Below are 19,632 nucleotides of genomic sequence, written 5' to 3'. Positions count from 1 at the left end.
ACCTCCGCCTCCTGGGTGGAACCGATTCTCCTGCCTCAGCCTCTGGAATAGCTGGGATTACAGGAGCCCACCAACACGCCCAGCTAATTTTTGCATTTTTGTTAGAGAAGGGGTTTCACTATGTTGGTCAGGCTGGTCTCGAACTCCTGAGTTCGAGATTCACCCTCCTCAGCCTCCCAAAGTGCTGGGATTACAGTAGTGAGCCACCGCGCCCGGGCCACAATAATGGAATAGTTTTATCTGTTTCATATATTGGACTTTCTCATAAAATTTAGCTTGAAGAAAGGATTTTTACACACACACACACAAAATAGAGTTTACAAAAAATCTGGGTAGGAAAAGAACAGCAGCCAGAATCTATATCCACACAGTCCTGGCCCATAGTCTTGCCTGTGTGCAACAGTTTTAGCTTTCATCAATACCACTGCTACTTTCTCTACAATAACTGTCCCAAGGGCACATACTAGGAGCCATTGGTGATAAGGAAAATTCACATGTCCTGATCAATGGGTGCATCATTTTATTCCTATGCCAAAGTAAAGCACAGTGTATTAATATTTTTGTCAAGATCAGAGGCACTGTGGGGCATGCAAATTAACTGTTTTTCTTTTGAATTCTGCTTTAACTTCCATTTCTAATTTTCCCACATGTGATGTATAATTGGAAAAGTGAAAAATCTGCTTTCGAATTTTAAGTACTAAAGCAAGTAAAAGCCATAAAGCACTCCTAACACAAGAAGTTCCCAAGCAATGTAAAAGAAACCCAGAAGATGCTCTCCTTTCATGGGCTGCCCAGACAAGACACCATCAGCCCCTTTTTTCTGCAAAACCTCTCTTCCACAGCAGCAAGCCAAGGCCCAGGGCTTCCTGCACTCTGGAACTGTGTGTCTCTGCTGCATTTGCCTAGTTCTGTGTTTCTCCTGTGTCTTTTCTTGGTATTAAATAGATGCATCCTTTTCTCTCTGTGAGGTGGTGGCAAAGACTCAATTTTGAGCTTCTATGTGGAAAAAGGCATAAAAAAGGCGGCCACCCATGGTATGGTTTAGATGACTTAAGGGCACACAGGGAATTGGGGCCAAAACTCCTAGCTAATGAGATGAGGTTACCTTATCTTGTTTTGCCTCTTCTGTGCATCTGTCTTCTCTGAAGGTCAGAGATGCGTATGACCCATACCATCCTAATATAGAATCACAACCTCACCAGAATTTCCAGTGACTCTCACCTGATCTGCTTGCCTTCCCTCATGTCATATAAGGAAAAGAAGACATCGGTATCTTCCCCAATAGTATTGTAAGTGAAACTCTTCAGGCTGAGGAAGAAGTGATGTGGCACTGGCATCCGACATGTTTCCCCATGACGTGGGCGCATTGTATCTACCTAATGAGGAAGAAGAAAACCCGGTGATTTTTATTTTAGTTTTTATATTGATCATTAAAAGGTGCAAACTAAATTACAAACTCTTTTCACACTACTGAAGGAGATTATTTGAGAAACTGAAGATGTTTTCTTTGCTTGTAGGGGATGCTGCATCAACAGACTTGGGTTGAGGTGGGCAAGCAAGCAGCTGGGAGGAATAAACAGTGAAAGAAATATAGGGACAGTAATTCCAACTTATAAGTGAACTAAAGATCTCCACTAGGTGACAAACATCTTAATTCTCCAGGAAACCATTTTCTATTTTTCTTTTTTCTTTTTTCTTTTTTTTGAGACAGAGTCTCACTCTGCCACCCAGACTGGAGTGCAATAGCATGATCTCGGCTCACTGCACCTCTTACTCCAGGGTTCAAGCAATTCTCCCTCAGCCTCCCGTGTAGCTGGGATTACAGGCACTCACCACCATGCCCAGCTAATTTTTGTATTTTTAGTGGAGACGGGTTTCACCATGTTGGCCAGGCTGGTCTCAAACTCCTGACTTCAGGTGATCCACCTGCCTCGGCCTCCCAAAGTGCTGGGATTACAGGCATGAGCCACCGCGCCAGGCCCAGAAAACCATTTTCAAAGTCATTTTTAAGAAATGCCATTATGACCCCAATGCACTTGATTTACACTGTTACCCAGTAATAGTTATGATTCTAAATAACATTTTTATTTTCTCCCAGACTGATTCATTTTAGTTTCAGTCTGCTTTAATTGTGCTTATGCAAATTTGCACAGTAGAAGTAGAGTCTGGCCAAGACTGTTTAGAGGTCAAGGCTCCTCAGATAAAGACACCACACAGTCGAGAAGTCAGTGGTGTCTGTCATTTCCTGGTGTATTCATATGTTGTAATCTCTTAATAGAAAAAGTTGACAGGAAAGGCTGGAAGACCCAGGAAAGCTACTTACCTGGGATGTGCTTTGCTGTACACTCTGCCGACTAGATAAATGCTATGGAAAGAAGGAAAGAAAAATAAACTCTACCAGGAAAGAAACTAAATTTTATTAAGTACTTTCGATATGCTGGGCAGTCTGCTATGCCTTTTATATTCATGATCTCATTTGATACTGATAACTCTGTAAAATAACTGTTACTCATATTTGGTGGAGACAACTAAGGCCTAGAGTAAGGACATGATTTGCTGAAGGTCACATAGCAACAAAGTGGCAACGTCCAGATTCAAACCTTAGCCCTTCCAGATCTGACTAACAGACAAGTCACAAGTGGGTGACTGCCACTAAATTTTTGCTTTGCCACTGTCCTCTCCACATACTGTACCACTTTCTGAGCTGCCTGATCCGGCTTCTTCAGACTTTCCACACTGATACCTTTAACAATAAAGGGCTCCCTCCAAAACACTTCTCCATGCTGTTCCTTTACTGCTGGCTGGTTGAAATTAGAAGCAGCAGATTCTAATTCGAGCTATGCCACTCATAGACTGTGAAATTTCAGACAAATCACTTAATCTCTCCAAGAGACACTTTCCTGAATGTAAAATTCAGATAAGAGTCTGTATTATCTTCCTTACAAAGTTATTGAAGCTCAAATTACATAATGAGCATCAGTATGATACAGAAGTTAGGGACCTAAGTGCAGAAGTGAGGATCCTAGGTTTTGAATTTTTAAAAAATGTTTAAATTGATATATTTTAAAATATTTATGAAGTACATGTGATATTTTGATACATGCATACAATGTGTAACTATCAAATCAGGGTATTTAGGATATTCACTGCATCAAACATTTATCATTTCTTTCTGTTGGGAACATTTCAAATCTTCTCTTCTAGCTACTTTGAAATGTACAATAAATTACTGTTAACTACACTCACCCTATGGTGCTATCAAACACTACAACTTATTCCTTCTAACTAGATGTTTGTACTTGCTGACCAACCTCTCTTCAACCCCACCACCCCACCATTCTCAACCCTTGGTAACCACTATTCTATTCTCTGTCTCCAAGAGATTCACTTTTTTTTTTTTTTTGGTTTTGGTTTTGTTTTTTAACTCCTACATATGAGAGAATATGAGATATTTGTCTTTCTGTGCCTGGCTTATTTCATTTAACATATTGACCTCTACTTCTATCCATGTTGCTACAAATGACAGGATTTCATTCTTTTTATGGCAGGATAGTATTCCATTGTGCATATATGCCACACTTTCTTCATCCTTTCATCTGTTAACAAACACTTAGATTAATTCTATATCTTGGCTATTGTGAACAGTGCCACAATAAACACAAGGGTGCTGGTGTCTCATTGATATACTGATTTTTCTTTCTTTTTGATAAATATCCAGTAGTAGGATTGCTGGATCGAATGGTGGTTCTGTTTTGTTTTTTGGGAAGTCTCATACTGTTTTCCATAGTGGCTGTACTAACTTACATTCCCACCAACAGTGCGTAAGAGTTGCCTTTTCTCTCGTGAACCCGGGAAGCAGAGCTCACAGTGAGCCAAGAATGCGCCACTGCACTCCAGCCTGGGCGACAGAGTGAGATTCCATCTCAAAAAAAAAAAAAAAAAAAAAAAAAAGAGTTGCCTTTTCTCCACTTCTTTGTCAGCATTTATTTATTTATTTATTTATTTATTTATTTATTGTCTTTTTGATAACAGCCATTCTAACTGTGGTTTTCTGCTGCGGTTTTGACATTGCATTTCCCTGATGATCAGTGATATTGAGCATTTTTTCATATAGTTGTTGGCCATTTATATGTCTTTTTTGGAGAAAGATCTATTAGGATCCTTTGCCCACATTTTATTTTCCTTTTTTTTTTTTTGTGGGGGGGGGGACATAGTCTTGCTTTGTTGCCAGGCTGGAGTGCAGTGGCGCAGTCTCAGCTCACTGCAACCTCCGCTTCCCAGTTCAAGCGATCCCCCTGCCTCAACCTCCCAAGTAGCTGGGACTACAGGCATGCCAACACGCCCGGCTACTTTTTTGTGTGTGTGTATTTTAGTAGATATGGGGTTTAACCATATTAGCCTGGATTGTCTCTATTTCCTGACCTCGTGATCCACCTGCCTCGGCCTCCCAAAGTGCCGGGATTATAGGCGTGAGCCACTGTGCCTGGCCCCTTTGCACACTTTTTAATGGAATAATTTGGTGTTCTGCTGTTGAGTAGTGTGAGTTCCTTGTATACTCTAGATATCAGTCCCATGTTAGATGAACAGTTTGCAAATGTTTGCTCCCATGCTATAGATTGTCTCTTCATTCTGTTGTTTCTTTTGCTGTAGAGAAGCTTTTAATATGGTCCTCTTGGTCTATTTTTGCTTTTGTTGCCTGTGTTTTTGAGGTCTTAGTCATAAAATCTTTGCTTTGATCAGTATCTTGAAGCTTTTCTCCTATGTTTTCTTCTAGTTTTATAGTTTTGTATCTTAAGTCTTTAATCTATTTTGAGTTGATTTTGGTACATGGTGAGAGATAGGGGTTTAGTTTCATTCCTCTGGATATGGGTATCCAATTTTCTTGGCACCACTTATTGAAGGGTGTCTGTATGTTCTTGGTGCATTTGTCAAAAATCAGTTGACTGTAAACAGTTGGATATATTTCTCGTTTTTCTATTCTGTTCCATTGGTCTATGAGTCCTTTTATACCAATACCATGCTGTTTTCATTAATCTGGATTTGTAGTGTGTTTTGAAATCAGGTAGTGTAATGCTTCCCGATTAGTTCATTTTGCTCAGTATTGCTGTGGCTGTTTAGGGTCTTTTGTGGTCCCATACAAATTTTAGGTTTTCTATTTTTTGTGAAGATTGTCATTGGTATTTGGATAGGAGTTGCACTGAATCTGTAGATTTCTTTCTGCAGTATGGTCATTTTAACAATATTAATTATTAAAATCCATGAGCATCAAATGTCTTTATGTTTGTGTCCTAATTTCTTTCAATAATGTTTTATAACTTTCGTTGTAGGGGTCTTTTACCTCCTCGGTTAAATTTATTCCTAAGCATTTTATTTTTCTGTAGCTATTGTAAATGGGATTGCTCTCTGATTTCTTTTTCTGACACTTCATTATTGGTGTATAGAAACACTACTGATTTTTGTATGTTGGACTTTGTATCCTACAGCTTTCCTGAATACATTTATCAGTTCTAAGAGATTTTTAGTAGAGTCTTTAGGTTTTCCTATGTATAAGATTATGTCATCTACAAAGAGGGATAATTCGACTTCCTCGTTTCCAATTTAGATGCCTTTTATTTCTTTCTCTTGCTTGACTGCTCTGGCTATGACTTCAAGTACTATGTTGAATAGGAGAATTAAAAGTGGGTATCTTCGTCTTGTTCCAGTCTTAGAGGAAAGTATTTCAGCTTTTCCTCATTCAGTGTGATGTCAGCTGTGGATGTGTCATATACAGCTTTTATGTTGAGGTATTCTTCTATGTCTAACTTGTCGAGAGTTTTTAACAGGGAAAGATGTTAAATTTTATCAAATGCTTTTTCTGTCCTACTGAGATGATCATATCGTTTTTGTCCTTCATTCTGTCAATGTGATGTATCACACACTGACTGATTTGCACATGTTGAACCATGCTTACATCACTGGGATAAATTCCATTTGATTATGGTTTCTAATCTTTTTGACATGTTGGATTCAATTTGCTAGTATTTTGCTGAGGATTTTTGTGTCTGTGTTCATCGTGTTCATCAAGGATACCGGTCCATTTTTTTTTTTTTCTTGTGTCCTTGTCTGACTTACTATCAATGTAATGTGTAATGCTGGTCTCATAGAATGAGTTAGGATGAATTCCTCTCTGCCTCAACTTTTTGGAATAGTTTGAGAAGATCTGGTGTTAGTTCTTCCTTATAAGTTTGGTAGAATTCAGCAGTAGAGCCATACAGTTCTGGGTTTTTCTTTGCTGAAAGATTTTTTATTACTTATTTGACTCTTTTCTCATTATTGGTCTATTCAAGCATTTCATTTCTTTCTGGTTCAATCTTGGTAGATTGTGTGTGTTCAGGAATTAATCCATTTCCTCTAGGTTTTCCAATATGTTTGCATATAATTGTTCATAGCAGTCTCTAATGATCCCTTGTTTTTGTTTTTTTGTTTTTTTTGAAACTGAGTCTCACTCTGTCACCCCGGCTGGAGCGCAGTGGCAGAATCTTGGCTCACTGCAACCTCCACCTCCCGGGTTCAGGTGATTCTCCTGCCTCCTGAGTAGCTCGGATTACAGATGTGCACCACCATGGCCGGCTAATTTCTGTATTTTTACTAGAGATGGAGTTTTGCCATGTTGGCCAGGCTGGTCTTGAACTCCTGACCTCAGGTGATCCACCTGCCTTGGCATCCCAAAGTGCTGGGTCTACAGGAGTGAGCCACCATTCTGGCTGATCCTGTGTATTTCTGTGGCATCAGCCATAATGTATCTTTTTTTGTTTCTGACTATTTGGATCTGTTGGGAACAGGTTCCCAAAATCTGGCCATAAACTGACCCCAAAACTGGCCATAAATAAAATCTCTGCAGCACTGTGATATGTTCATGATGGCCATGATGCCCATGCTGGAAGGTTGTGGGTTTACCGGAATGAGGGCAAGGAACACCTGACCCACCCAGGATGGAAAAACCACTTAAAGGCATTCTTAAACCACAAACAATAGCATGAGTGATCTGTGCCTTAAGGACATGCTCCTGCTACAGACAACTAGCCAAACCCAACACTTTGTTTTGGCCCATCGCTTTGTTTCCAGTAAGGAATATTTTTAATCTATAGAAACAATGCTTATCACTGGCCTACTGTTAATAGATACATGGGTAAATCTCTGTTCAAGGCTCTCAGCTCTGAAGGCTGTGAGACTCCTGATTTCCTACATCACAAGTCTATATTTCTGTGTGTGTGTCTTTAACTCCTCTAACGCCACTGGGTTTGGGTCTCCCAAGCAGAGCTGGTCTCAGCATGAGCCTTCTTTTTTCTCAATTAGTCTAGTGGTTTATTGATTTTATCTTTTCAGAAAACCAACTTTTTGTTTCACTGATCCTTTGTAGTGGTTTTTTCAGCTCTATTTTGTTTAGTTCTGCTCTGATCTTTATTATTTATTTCTACTAACTTTAGGTCTAGTTTGTTTTTCCTTTTTGGGGGTCCTTAAGGCATACCATTAGGTTGTTTATTTGAAATCTTTCCAATTTTTATGCAGGCATTTATTGCTGTAAACTTTCCTCTTAGTGCCATATCTCATAGAATTCGGATATGTTGTGTTTCCATTTTCACTTGTTTCAAGCAAGCTTTTTATTTCCTTTTTAATTTGTTCATTGACTCATTGCTCATTCAGGAGCATGCTGTTTAATTTCCATGTATTTATACAGTATACAAAGTTTCTCTTTTTATTGATTTCTAGTTTTATTTCCCTGTGGTCTGAGAAGATACTTGACATGATTTTGATTTTTCAAAATTTGTTGAGATTTGTTTGTGGCCTAATACGTGCTGTATCCTGGAGTATGTTCCATGTGCTGATGAGAAAAATATGTGCTCTATAACTGCTGAATGAAATGTTTTGTAATGTCTGTTAAGTACATTTGTTCTATAGTGCAGAGTAAGTCTGATGTTTGTTGACTTTCTGCCTGGATAATCTGTCCAATGCTGAAAGTGTGGTGCTGAAGTCCCCAACTATTAATGCATTGGGGTCTGCTGAACTCTTTTGTTCTAATAGTATTTGCTTATATATCTGGGTGCTCTGGTATTGGATGCATATATATTTACAACTGTTACATCCTCTTGCTGAATTGATCCCTTTATCATTATGACCTTATCTATTTTTATGTTTTTTGATGTAAAGTCCATTTTCTCTGATATAAGCATAGCTATTATTGCATACTTTAGGTTTCTATTTGCATGGAATTTTTTCAATCCCTTCACTTTCAGTCTGTGTGTCATTATAGGTAAACTGAGTTTCTTGTAGAGAACATATAGTTGGGTCTTGATTTTTAAAATCAATTCAGTCAGTCTATATTTTTTAATTGGAGAATTTAAACAGTTCACATTCAAGGTTGTTAGTGACAGGTAAGGACTCATTCCTGCTTTGCTAATTATTTTGTGATTGTTTAATACACTCTTCATTTCTTTCTTCCTTGTTGTTTGCCTTTAAGATTTGGTGGTTTTTTGTGATGGTAATGTTTAACCCCCTTCTCATCTGTGTATGTATGCCACCAGTAAGCTTTATATTTTTGTGTGTTTTCATGATGGTGGACGTTGTCCTTTCACTTCCAGATATAGAAATCCCTTAAACATTTCTTGTAGGACTGGTCTAGTGGTGATGAATTCCCTCAGCTTTTGCTTGTCTAAGAAAGATTTTATGTCACCTCATTTAAGAAGGATAGTTTTGTTGGGTGTAGTATTCTTGGCTGACAGTTCTCCTCATGCCCCGACCAATCCCTCACCCCAGGACTTTGAATCTGTCATCCCATTCTCTCCTGGTCTAGAAGCTTCCTGCTGAGAAATGTACTGTTAGTCTGGTGGAGACTCCCTTATATGTGACATGATGCTTTTAACTGTTTTTAGAATTCTTTGTCTTTGATTTTTAAAAGTTTGATTATAATATGCCTTTAAAATCTTATTAGATTAAATCTATTAGGGGATATTTGAGCTTTCTGTGTTTGGATGTCTTTATCTCTTGCAAGACTTGTGAAGTTTTCAGCTATTATCTCATTAGCCGGTTTTCTATATCTTTGCCCATGCCTTCTCCTTGTGAAACTCCCCAAATTTGAATATTTGTTTGCTTCTGGTATCCTGTATCTCACATAAGCTTTCTTTACTCTTTTTTCTTTTCATCTGTTTTATATCAAAAAATCTGTCTTCAGATTCAGAAACTTTTATTTATTTATTTATTACTTTCTCGAGATGGGGTCTTGCTCTATCACCCAGGCTGGAGTGCAGTGGCATGATCTCGGCTCACTGCAACCTTCACCTCCTGGGTTCAAGTGATTCTCCTGCCTCAGTCTCCCAAGTAGTTGAGCCTACAGGTGCACAGAACCATGCCTGGCTAATTTTTTTTTTTTTTCTATTTTTAGTAGAGACAAAGTTTCACCATGTTGGTCAGGCTGGTCTCGAACTCCTGGCCTCAGGTGATTCACCTGCCTTGGCCTCCTAAAGTGCTGGGATTACAGCTATGAGCCACTGCACTTGGCCAGAAAGTCTTTCTTTAGCTTGATTTAGTCTGTTGTTGAAGCTCTTGATCGTATTTTTAATTTCATTCACTACACCTTCAGTTCCAGGATTCTGTTTGGTTCTTTTCTATGATGCATATCTCTTTGTTAAACTTCAGCTCATGAATTGCTTTTCTGATTTTTTTATCATTTATCTGTGTTCTCTTGTATCTCACTGAGCTTCTTTAATCTTATTTTGAATTATTTTTCAGAGATTTCATATATTTTCTTTTCTATAGGATCTGTTACTAAAGAACTATTGTCTTTTTTTGGAAGTGTCATATATCCTTGCTTTTTTATGTTTCTTGTGTCCTTACATTGGTATGTGGACATCCAGTGTAACAGCTGCTTGTTCTAATTTTATAGATTGGTTTACATAGGGAAAGGCTTTTTCCTATAGATATATATTTAGTGTGACGTAGGATGCTTTGGCTTTGATTATAGGTGAGTGCAGTAGCAGACTCTCCATATGATTTCTTCAGCTATAATCAGTGTCAGTGGTGTTTGTGAGTTCTGTAGTGACTTAGACTGTGGTTGTTAATGGATGCTGCGGTGAGGCTTAGCTAGGAACAAGAATGTCAGATGGGCTGGTCCTCAGGTCCCTAGGTGGTGTATGTGGGACTCCATGGTGGAAGGTCAGTCCTTGGGCCTCCAGGCAGCATGCTTGGGTGCTAATGATAATTATCAAGTGGGTGCTCAGGCCCCCAGGTGGTACATGTGGCACTGGCAATGGCAGTAGCAGTGGTGTGCCACCTCTCAGGTCCCTTAGTACACAGGCAACATCTAGGGCAGTTTCACGAGGCTGATCACCAGGCCCCTGGATGGCACATGGGGACAACAGTTATGAGTAGGAGAGGTCTGTTCTCTGGCCCCCAGGTGGTAAACACAGGTGTGGTGGCAGGAGGAATGCTAGTCAATACTCAGGTCCTGGAAAGCATGTGTGGGTACTGGTGGTGATAGGTGAGGTAGGTCGATCCTCAGTTCCTTGGACTATGCACTTATGTGCCTGTGGCAGTGTATGAGGCAGATTGGTCCTCAGTCCCCGGGACAATGTACACACGTGAACCAGTCCCCCTGCCCCTTGAATGTGTTGAATGTCTGCGCAGGTATGCAGAGGCTCTGCCACTGGAGGGAGCAGGGTTGCTATCAGTGGCAGTGGCCCCAGACATGCAGCTCTCAGGCTCTGGGGAGCACAAGCTTTAGCTTTCTTTGTCATGGGGGCAGTCTCCTAGGTGCACTGAACCACCCATTCCCCAGGTAAGTCACTGTGTGAGCTAAAGTGCTGAAGACCCAGGCACAATGCTGGGGCCAGTATGTATTGTGATGCTGCAGCCCTCTGAATGGACATAGGGGGATGTCAGCAGGGTTCCAGGGATGTGGAGATTCGGGTGTGTTGGACCCAAGGGTGGAAAAATGTAGTCTGGTGGGAGCTAGGCTCTCAAAATGACACCGTGCTGTGGCTGCTTGAATCTCAGAGGTAGTGTGAGGCCCAGCCCAAACTCTCTCTCTGGAACAATGCCTTTTCCCCACAATGGGGAGTTCCTTCTAGCTCCAAGCTTATCCTGGGTGGGCTGGCTGCTTTGCTTCCCTCTCCTTCCATGACTCCGAAGTTTCCTGTCACTTCCTTGATGAACTCCAGTATTCTGTCTTAGATGCTCTATTCAATATGTAGTTAATTACTCACTGAGTAGAAGGCAAGTGCCTGATGCCTCTACTCAGCCATCTTGATGCCGCCCCCTGCAACCCTCTAGTTTTGAATCCTGTTTTTTTTTTTTTTTTTTTTTTTTTTTTGAGACAGAGTCTTGCTCTGTCACCCAGGCTGGAGTCCAGTGGTGCGATGTAGGCCCACTGCAAGCTCTACCTCCTGGGTTCTCGCCATTCTGCCTCAGTCTCCTAAGTAGCTGGGACTACAGGTACCTGCCACCACACCCGGCTAATTTTTTTTTGTATTTTTAGTAGAGATAGGGTTTCACCGTGTTAGCCAGGATGATCTTGATCTCCTGACCTCGTGATCTGCCCACCTTGGCCTCCCAAAGTGCTGGGATTACAGGCATGAGCCACCGTGCCCGGCCTAGTTTTGAATCTTGACTCACACTTATATCTGTGTATTCATTATCTGAAAAGTGAGTATAAAATTTTATGCCTAATTCAACCTCACAGAGTTTGAGCAGACAGACTCAGCATATTATCTATCATACTGTAAGTGGCTGATAATTATTATCCACAATTGGTATTTTTATTATTAGTATAATTGTTATTCTTTTTTATAATTAGTTATTATAGAAAGTCATTCACATTTAGAAGTAAACCCTGGCCAGGAATAATGATGAATTTACAAATGTTCAGTGCCTGGTGTTGGTAAACTCAACAACGAGAGATTTCATCCTGCTTCCTTTTGGACCCTAGAGGTATGGTACCACACTCATTTGTTGAATTGCTCCATATCACATGGGTAAGAAGAATGGTTGTGGCAGTGGAAGTTTCCATTTCTTTTCCAAACACATATATTTAACCCTATATAAAAGAGAAGTAAAATTAAATATTAATTTAAATGTGTCTGACCAGCTATATTTGCTTATTATTCAATATCCATGTATATATTAGCAATATTAACTAATTATTATTGAGTATTAATGTTCATTCATGGAAATATATGTTCCCATGATATATATGAAATACAAAAAAATAAAGTCTCCACCAGCTGGGCAAAACATCATATAGAATGTATATGCACAAAAGAAAAATTCACATATAAAATAGGTTTTTAAAAAGTAAAAAAAAAAAATTCAAGCGTTCAAAAACAAATCAGGTTTTCTGTGGTTTACTGTTCATATCTCACTGGAAGGTTACTAGACTAAAATAAATTCCATTGTTTTACTTTACATCCAGGAGCTGCACTAAGCTGTTTTTCTCAAGTACATTTACTGTTAACCCATTAAAAGGTCTACCAATCTTGGTAGTCATAAATTTTCAATTAGAATTATATACAGAAGGAGTTTATGAAACAGCTAATTTCAGTATGAAACATCCCTGTTGACAATAACAAATCTTTTTTTATTTCAGTCATTAAATTTTGAGAGAATGATTTAGTCTGAAAGCACACCACATGGGCAGCCAGAGAAAGGCATCGGAACTGGCATTCTGGAACCTCTTTCTGGGCACTCTTGTCAACTAGTCTTCAGCTGGTCAGCCAATATCTCCCTTTTCAGTGTAATCATCATCTCTATTAGGGTTGTAATGCACTGTTTCCCTGTTTGCTACATAACTCCAGACTTTGCACTTACAAGGAGCAAAACATTGTCTTATTTATCTTTATATTCCAAGTGCCTAGCAATGTACATCCAAAATATAAATTAATTAAGAAAGGCATAGAACACATTACTGCCTCCGCCAATTTTTCCCCAGTAGAGAAGTCATTTTCAGCCCTGTAAAGTCTCTTGTTCATTTAGTCTACAAAAGTCTAGCAATACGGAAAGAAACTATGCAGCTTTGAATATGCTAATCAACTGAATAACAAAATTAATTGCCTGCTATATATGTTGGGGATTGTGTTAAATATTGTGAGTCTTACAAGGAAATATAAGGCATATCTAGTCAGAATCTATGAAAGGATGAAGCATATAAAATCACTGATTTTTAGTAAAGAATCTAATTGATTTATCCCAGAAATGAATGTATAAACATTGAGCTATTAAAAATATTAACACAAGAAGACAACAAGCAAACATAAATCCCAATACATGATAATGTGGATGGATAATAATGAAGCAGGGGGCTATAATGTGAGCATTCTGTTACATCTTGCCACAATTTAGAAACTCTCATATTATGTAATTTTTGAGTGTCACATTTCACAAAGATGTATGGCTAATTAAGATTAACAAAAATAGTTTGTGGTGCCTTTTGAAATACTTTATATTTTCGGCAGCACCAATTTTCTATTGTTTAAAATGGATTTAGAGTTGTTATGATGCAAAATTGAAGAGCACTAAGGACTTCCTCTGGTTTTCATCATAAAGAATGCTAAGCACGGTGGTTCATGCCTATAATCTCAACATTCTGGGAGGCCAAGGTGGGAGGATCGCTTGAGCCCAGGAGTTGAAGACTAGGCTGGGCAACATGGCGACATCTCGTCTCTACCAAAATAAATAAATAAATAAATAAATAAATAAATAATAATAATAAAATAAAAATTAGCTGAGTATGGTGGCACGCACCTGTACTCCCAGTTACTTGGGAGGTTAAGGTGGGAAGATTGCTGGAGCCCAGGAGGTGGAGGTTGCAGTGAGCCCAGATCACACCACTGCACTCCAGCCATGGCAACAAAGACAGACTCTGTCTCAAAACAAACAAACAAAATAAAACAAACAAAAAGAATGCAAAATCCAACTGTGTATTTAAAGATACTTTTATCAATCATTATCATTCAACATTTGCATGGAGGCTTCATTTTTTTATTAAAAAATGCTATGAGTGTAAACTTTAAGTATAATCTTATTCATATAGGATTTTTTCCCCAAAATCAATGGCAAGGAGTATTATAATCAGAAAGTTTCATATAAAGTATTCATAATTTCCAGTAATAGATTTACATGTTAACACAAAAAGGTTCTAAAAGGATATTCTTTTGAATCTTGAACTTTTAAGATTTAACCAAAACATTTACTGTGCAATTTAACATATAAATCCTAAGTGGTTTTTAATAAATTTGTGGACTCCTTTAATTGTTTTTTATCATATCTAACTGTTTGTATGAAAAAGCAAAATATGAGATAAAAAAGACAGAACATTTAGCAGAAAATGAAATAAACATGGCTTTAATTGTGTCAGAATCCCTTTCCCGGATAACACACAGTAGACCTTTTGATTTACTCCTTCATTTTAGAAGGAATAACTTACTCTTCAGTAGTTTCCTTAAAAGGAGTTAAAGAGCATTGTTATTATTGTTGTTTTGAGACTCTGAGTGACCAAAATTCTCTTTAGGCTTCTCTCCCACTTGATTTATAATGTGGCTGAGTAAATACAGAATTCTGGGTTGAATGTTATATTTCCTCAGAATTCTGAAGGCAATGGTCTTATGTTTTCTAATTTTTAATGCTGCTATCAGAAAGCCAAATGTTTTTATTACAACAAATCCTTTGTATGTAATCCATTTTGTTCTCTGGAAGTTTTAAGCTCATCTCTATCTCTAGTGAGCTGAAATTTCATAATTATGTTGGGCCCTTTAAATCTAGAGACTCATATCCATATTCTGAGAAAGTTTTTAATATGATTCCTTCAGTAATTGTCTTTCTTTGTTTCTTTATTCTCTCTTCTGAATACTGAGCTTCCTGAATTGAACCTCTAAACTTTTAAACCTTTTCTCTCCTACTGTTACTTTATTTTGTTGTTGTTCTGTTTTCAGGGAGATTTTTCTCTATTTTCTAACCTTTATTCCAAGTGTAATCCAGTAATCTGCTTTTTAATTTTGTAAAGCTCTTTGGATTGTTGTACTCTGTTTCCTAACTGTTTCCTCATTTCTCTCTGCAGACAGCAATCACCATTTTCTTCTGTTGGGCTGTCTCTTTCTTCCAAGGTCCTTTTATATGTTGTTCATTTTGGTCTCTCTCTGTTTCTCTTTCTCTCTCTCTCTGTCTGTCTCTCTCTTTTCTGAAGATTCAGATTCGTTGTATGGATGTTGCAAAACTGTGAGGTCTGGGCTTCTAGTGTACCCATCACCCAAACAGTGAACATTATGCGAGAGCTTTGCCTATTGATGCTTGGTTGGAAGTGCTGTATGGCCACTGGGTTTCACCGTATGAAGGTTTGGGCAAGGGGGTGGTCATCTAATTCAGCCCTACAGCTTTATATACCATATGTAATATGATGGCTCTAAAACTGTTTTATCTGAACTTCACTTATGAGCTCTAGTCTTTCAGCATCTCTGGTGGGATGTCTAAAAGGCATCTCAAACGTGAAAAGAAAATCAGAACTATAGATCCTTACCTGCCTCACTCTGCAAACTACTTCTTCCACAAGGTTTCCCATTTCACTTTTATACAATTAGGCAGGTCAAAAACACAGGTATAACTCTTTTCTGACCTTTCCCTTTCTTGTATACACGTACGGCAATTTAATCTATCAACAACTATGGTTCTGACTTCAAAATATATTCCGAATCCAACAACTTCTTACTAGTTTCACTCTTCCAGCTCTAGCTCAAGCTACTGAAATTAAGATCTCCTGCTTGAATGACTCCTCTCTACTTCTATTCTTGCCCCACTCCAATCCTTTTCCACACAGCAATCAGAGGCATCTTTTAAAAATGTAAGGCTGATCATGTGATTCTCCTGCTCAATTACCTTCACAAGCTTACTGTCACACTAAGAATAGAATCCAAAACCTTTATCAAGAACACAGCATCCTCCAACTATTCCAAGGGGAATTCTTAGTTTCAAACTCTCATTCTCTCTTCACTTTCCATATTTAATTGATCATCAAAATTTATCAGTTTTAATTCCAAACATCTACATTCTTATTGTATTTCTTGTCCATTGCTGCCTAGCCATTTTTCTTACCTGAATCACTACTGTGGGTCTCTGAATTCTATGCATGGGATTCCTCCCTCATTCCAGTCTTTTGCATTTTATATTATCTCTAGACAGAGTCAACATTTGAAATCAATATCTGCTTATGTCACTCTCATGCTTCTTTCAGACTACTGGATGGAGTCTAATTTGAGAAATACAAAGCTCTTCATGGTCTGACTTTTGTCTCCTTCTTGGCCTGACTCCCACTAACTAACATGAGTTAGTGGTACTCCATGCTGAAGTTATTAAATATCTTATATAGTTTCCTGGAACTGCCACTTCCACATGCTGTGTGCCTTTTTGGAATGTCTTTCCTTCTCCTTTCCTACTCCCAAGAAACCAGTCACTACCTCTAAGAGCATCAGTGTATACTTAAATTATGCTACACAGCACATATATGCAGCACACGTATGGCTGTTTGACTGTGGTCTATTGATTCCACTAGAGTAGAGTTTCTAACATACGGTCCATGCATGGGCTTCACAGCAAGCATCAGGAGAAACTATCCATCAATTCTCTAAAACTGATCATAAAACTCTGTATGCAAAGCATACTTGCATTGTCCTGGGAGAAAGTTTCACCTGATCTTCTATGACCCAAAAGGGATTAGAAACCAATATCCTAGATAGTGAGATTCTTTAGGGAATAGATAAGTCTTGTTCATACTTTTTGTTTTTTAAATAGATGGGTCTCACTATGTTGTCCAAGCTGCTCTCAAAATCCTGAGCTCAAGCGATCCTACCACTTCAGCTTCCGGAGTAGCTGGCTGTACCTACAGGTGCATGCCACCACATCCAGCTATCTTTAATCTCTGTATCTCACACTTATCAACCTATTGCATTGCATACAGCATAGTTAAAGCAACTGTACACAATTGCTTGGGTATGCTAGTAAGTACACACAAGGAAATATGCAGAAGCAATTGATATGTTATTAGCATATTAGGCAAATTTCGTTAGGTCCTTGTCCAGGCAATATACTTAGTACCCTCTAAGTTCCCTAGAAATATTACTTTCTTAAACAGACTCTAAAACTTACAAATCTCACCAATACATACTCATCAAATACATACTCTTCAAAATAAGTTTTTATCCAGTCTGTTAGTCTAAGCATAACTGCCACCACCTAAGGTTTCTTCTGTTTATTTATTTTACTTTAAAATATTGTACCCTTCATTTACTCACTTTGCATCCAGACTATAAAATATAATCTTGATTAGTCAACCCAATAGATTTTTATAATAACCAACAGATAGCTAAGAATCTATATCAGGTTCTGTCTCTCTAGAAAGACTGGTACATTACTTCCAGGCTCAATTTCTCTATTACCTAATAATTGGCTCTTTCCAGCTTTAACAACTTTCTCTTTTAAACAGATGAGAGGAAAGAAACATAACTTTAGTTATGCTGCAGGCTGAAGGAGCTCTGGTTTACCAGGAAAGTCAACAAAGAAGTAATGCTTAGATAATCTAGTAAGCCCAGTATCCGTAGGTTACTACAGTGGAATCCCATTTGGAAAGCTAGAGTGATAGATATGGCCAAAATAAGAAATATCACTTAAATACACTGGGAAAGAGGCAAAAAATAATAATTTTAGCAATGTTGTTTCATAACATTAGAGAAAATAAACAAAAGAGAAAAAATGAGGTATGCAGGAACAAGCTACCTCATATTAGATTTCTTACCATCTTATAGAGATCTGAGACACTAATCTGGTCCGAGTCCACTACTTCAAAGTCCTTCCGAGGCACCAGGTCCAGGCCCAAATGTCTAGTAAAGAGAGAGACTACATTCAGTATGCCATGTACTCATATTACTTATCTCTCTTTATGTGCCTGGGAACCCATACCTGCCACATCTTGTGGACAGACGATCAGACACTGTCCTAGCAGGAACATGTCTTTATAAAGCAACATCTAATTGTGTTCACTTCTGGGTAAATAAATGAGGCTAGGGATTTAAGGTTGACACAATTCCAGTTCAGGCAGTTCCACTCATGATGGTAAAAAGGTTTCATTCAGTATTACATTATATCAGCATGCTTGAGTTCATTAAGGATAGGTTTTCTTTAGATCATTAATAAGTCATGTTTATTTTTCTGTTTCTCCCCATCTGACAAACATGCTCAAGGTTTAGTTATGCATTAGTTTCATTAGGATGAAAAAAAATCTTCAGGATGTAATTCAAAGACAAACACATAAAATTCACCTCTTAAAAGTTACTAAATTCAAAGAGATGTATCTTTTTCTCTTTATTCATTTATTTTATTTTTTATTTTTAAGTTCTGGGGTACATGTGCAGGATGTGCAGGTTTGTTACACAGGTGAACATGTGCCATGGTGGTTTACTGCACCTCACAACCCACCACCTAGGAATTAAGCCCAGAATGTATTAGCTATTTTTCCTAATTCTCTCCCTCCCCTCACCCTCCCCCCAGATAGGCCCCAATGTGTGTTGTTCCCTTCCCTGTGTCCATGTGTTCAAAGAGATGTATATTTTGGCTGAGTTTCATCTCATTTTCAATTTAATTAATACTGATACTGGTAAAGACCTAGCTATGCATTAGCACCAATATTTTAAGAAATGTTAGATAAAAGTTTAACCAACAAGTATTACTACTCAAGACAATAGTATTTGGAGGATCTTTGGGGCAGTAAGAAGAAGTGATGGTAATGGCAGTACTGGGCAGCAGAAATAACTCTGGACATTTTGGGTTCAAAATGGTATCTAGTTTACGGTCAATAAATGTTAGCTCCTTTTTCACACTCTAAGACAACAGTTCTAAGCCAGGAATTCAATGGAGTTTATAGGGTTGTAGACCTCTGAAACTACTTATGACACTGGATGAGTTTGTGTGTGTATTCATTATATATTTTTTCTGATGAGAGGGTCTATAACTCTCATCAGAATTTTGGAGACACTCTGTGACCACCCTACTACAAAACAAGGGTTATGAATTATTGTGTCTGGCAAAAGCATTCCATGGGATTATAGAAGAAAGATTTTTTTATCTCTTCAACTAGACTATGAACTATTTTAGAATATGCTAGCACAGCTAAATCTGTAAGCTCTTTCTGTGCATAAAACTCATCGTTAAAAATAAAATCAGGTGCACATCCAAAATTCAGATTCATTTACAATTTATACCCTGTTTATAGGAAAATATGATAAAATTACATTGCAGTAAGGTTGATAAAATAAAAATGGAAAATCAAACCTATATGGAGGAGGTATTATAGAAGCAAATGTACTAATAGCATATGCTAAAATGGTTACTAGGATTAAGAATTAAAATTTAGATGTACACTTTCTAGCAGGCAAGAAAAAAAGAAAAAACATGTTATTATATTATATGATAATTTAAAGGATAAAAACTATTATATTAAATGATAATTTAAAGGATAAATGACTATTAAAGGATAAAAACTTACGTTTTTCTGTCAAAGTAGTGTTTTTTTCTATTATCCACTAATTTAAAAAATGAGATTTTAAAGAGAAAAAGGTTTTGAAT

At 38.0% G+C, this 19,632-nt stretch overlaps 1 protein-coding gene across 2 annotated transcripts in view; it reads right to left on the bottom strand.

Moving 5' to 3' along the window:
* The window catches only part of DOCK3 (dedicator of cytokinesis 3), a 698,449-nt gene that overhangs the window by 311,441 nt on the left and 367,376 nt on the right, over window positions 1-19,632 (bottom strand). For both annotated transcript variants that reach the window (XM_077992951.1, XM_015130827.3), the window contains exons 7-9: window positions 17,807-17,891; window positions 2,324-2,365; window positions 1,222-1,376 (exon numbers count right to left, since the gene is read on the bottom strand). In XM_077992951.1, the coding sequence (XP_077849077.1) occupies window positions 1,222-1,376; window positions 2,324-2,365; window positions 17,807-17,891 (282 nt within the window). The remainder of the gene's footprint in view (window positions 1-1,221; window positions 1,377-2,323; window positions 2,366-17,806; window positions 17,892-19,632) is intronic.

This window comes from Macaca mulatta, chromosome 2 (assembly GCF_049350105.2).
Source record: "Macaca mulatta isolate MMU2019108-1 chromosome 2, T2T-MMU8v2.0, whole genome shotgun sequence".
NCBI lineage: Eukaryota > Metazoa > Chordata > Mammalia > Primates > Cercopithecidae > Macaca > Macaca mulatta.
The sequence above is the reverse complement of the archived record's forward strand: the minus strand, read 5'-3'. Positions and strand labels throughout refer to the sequence as shown.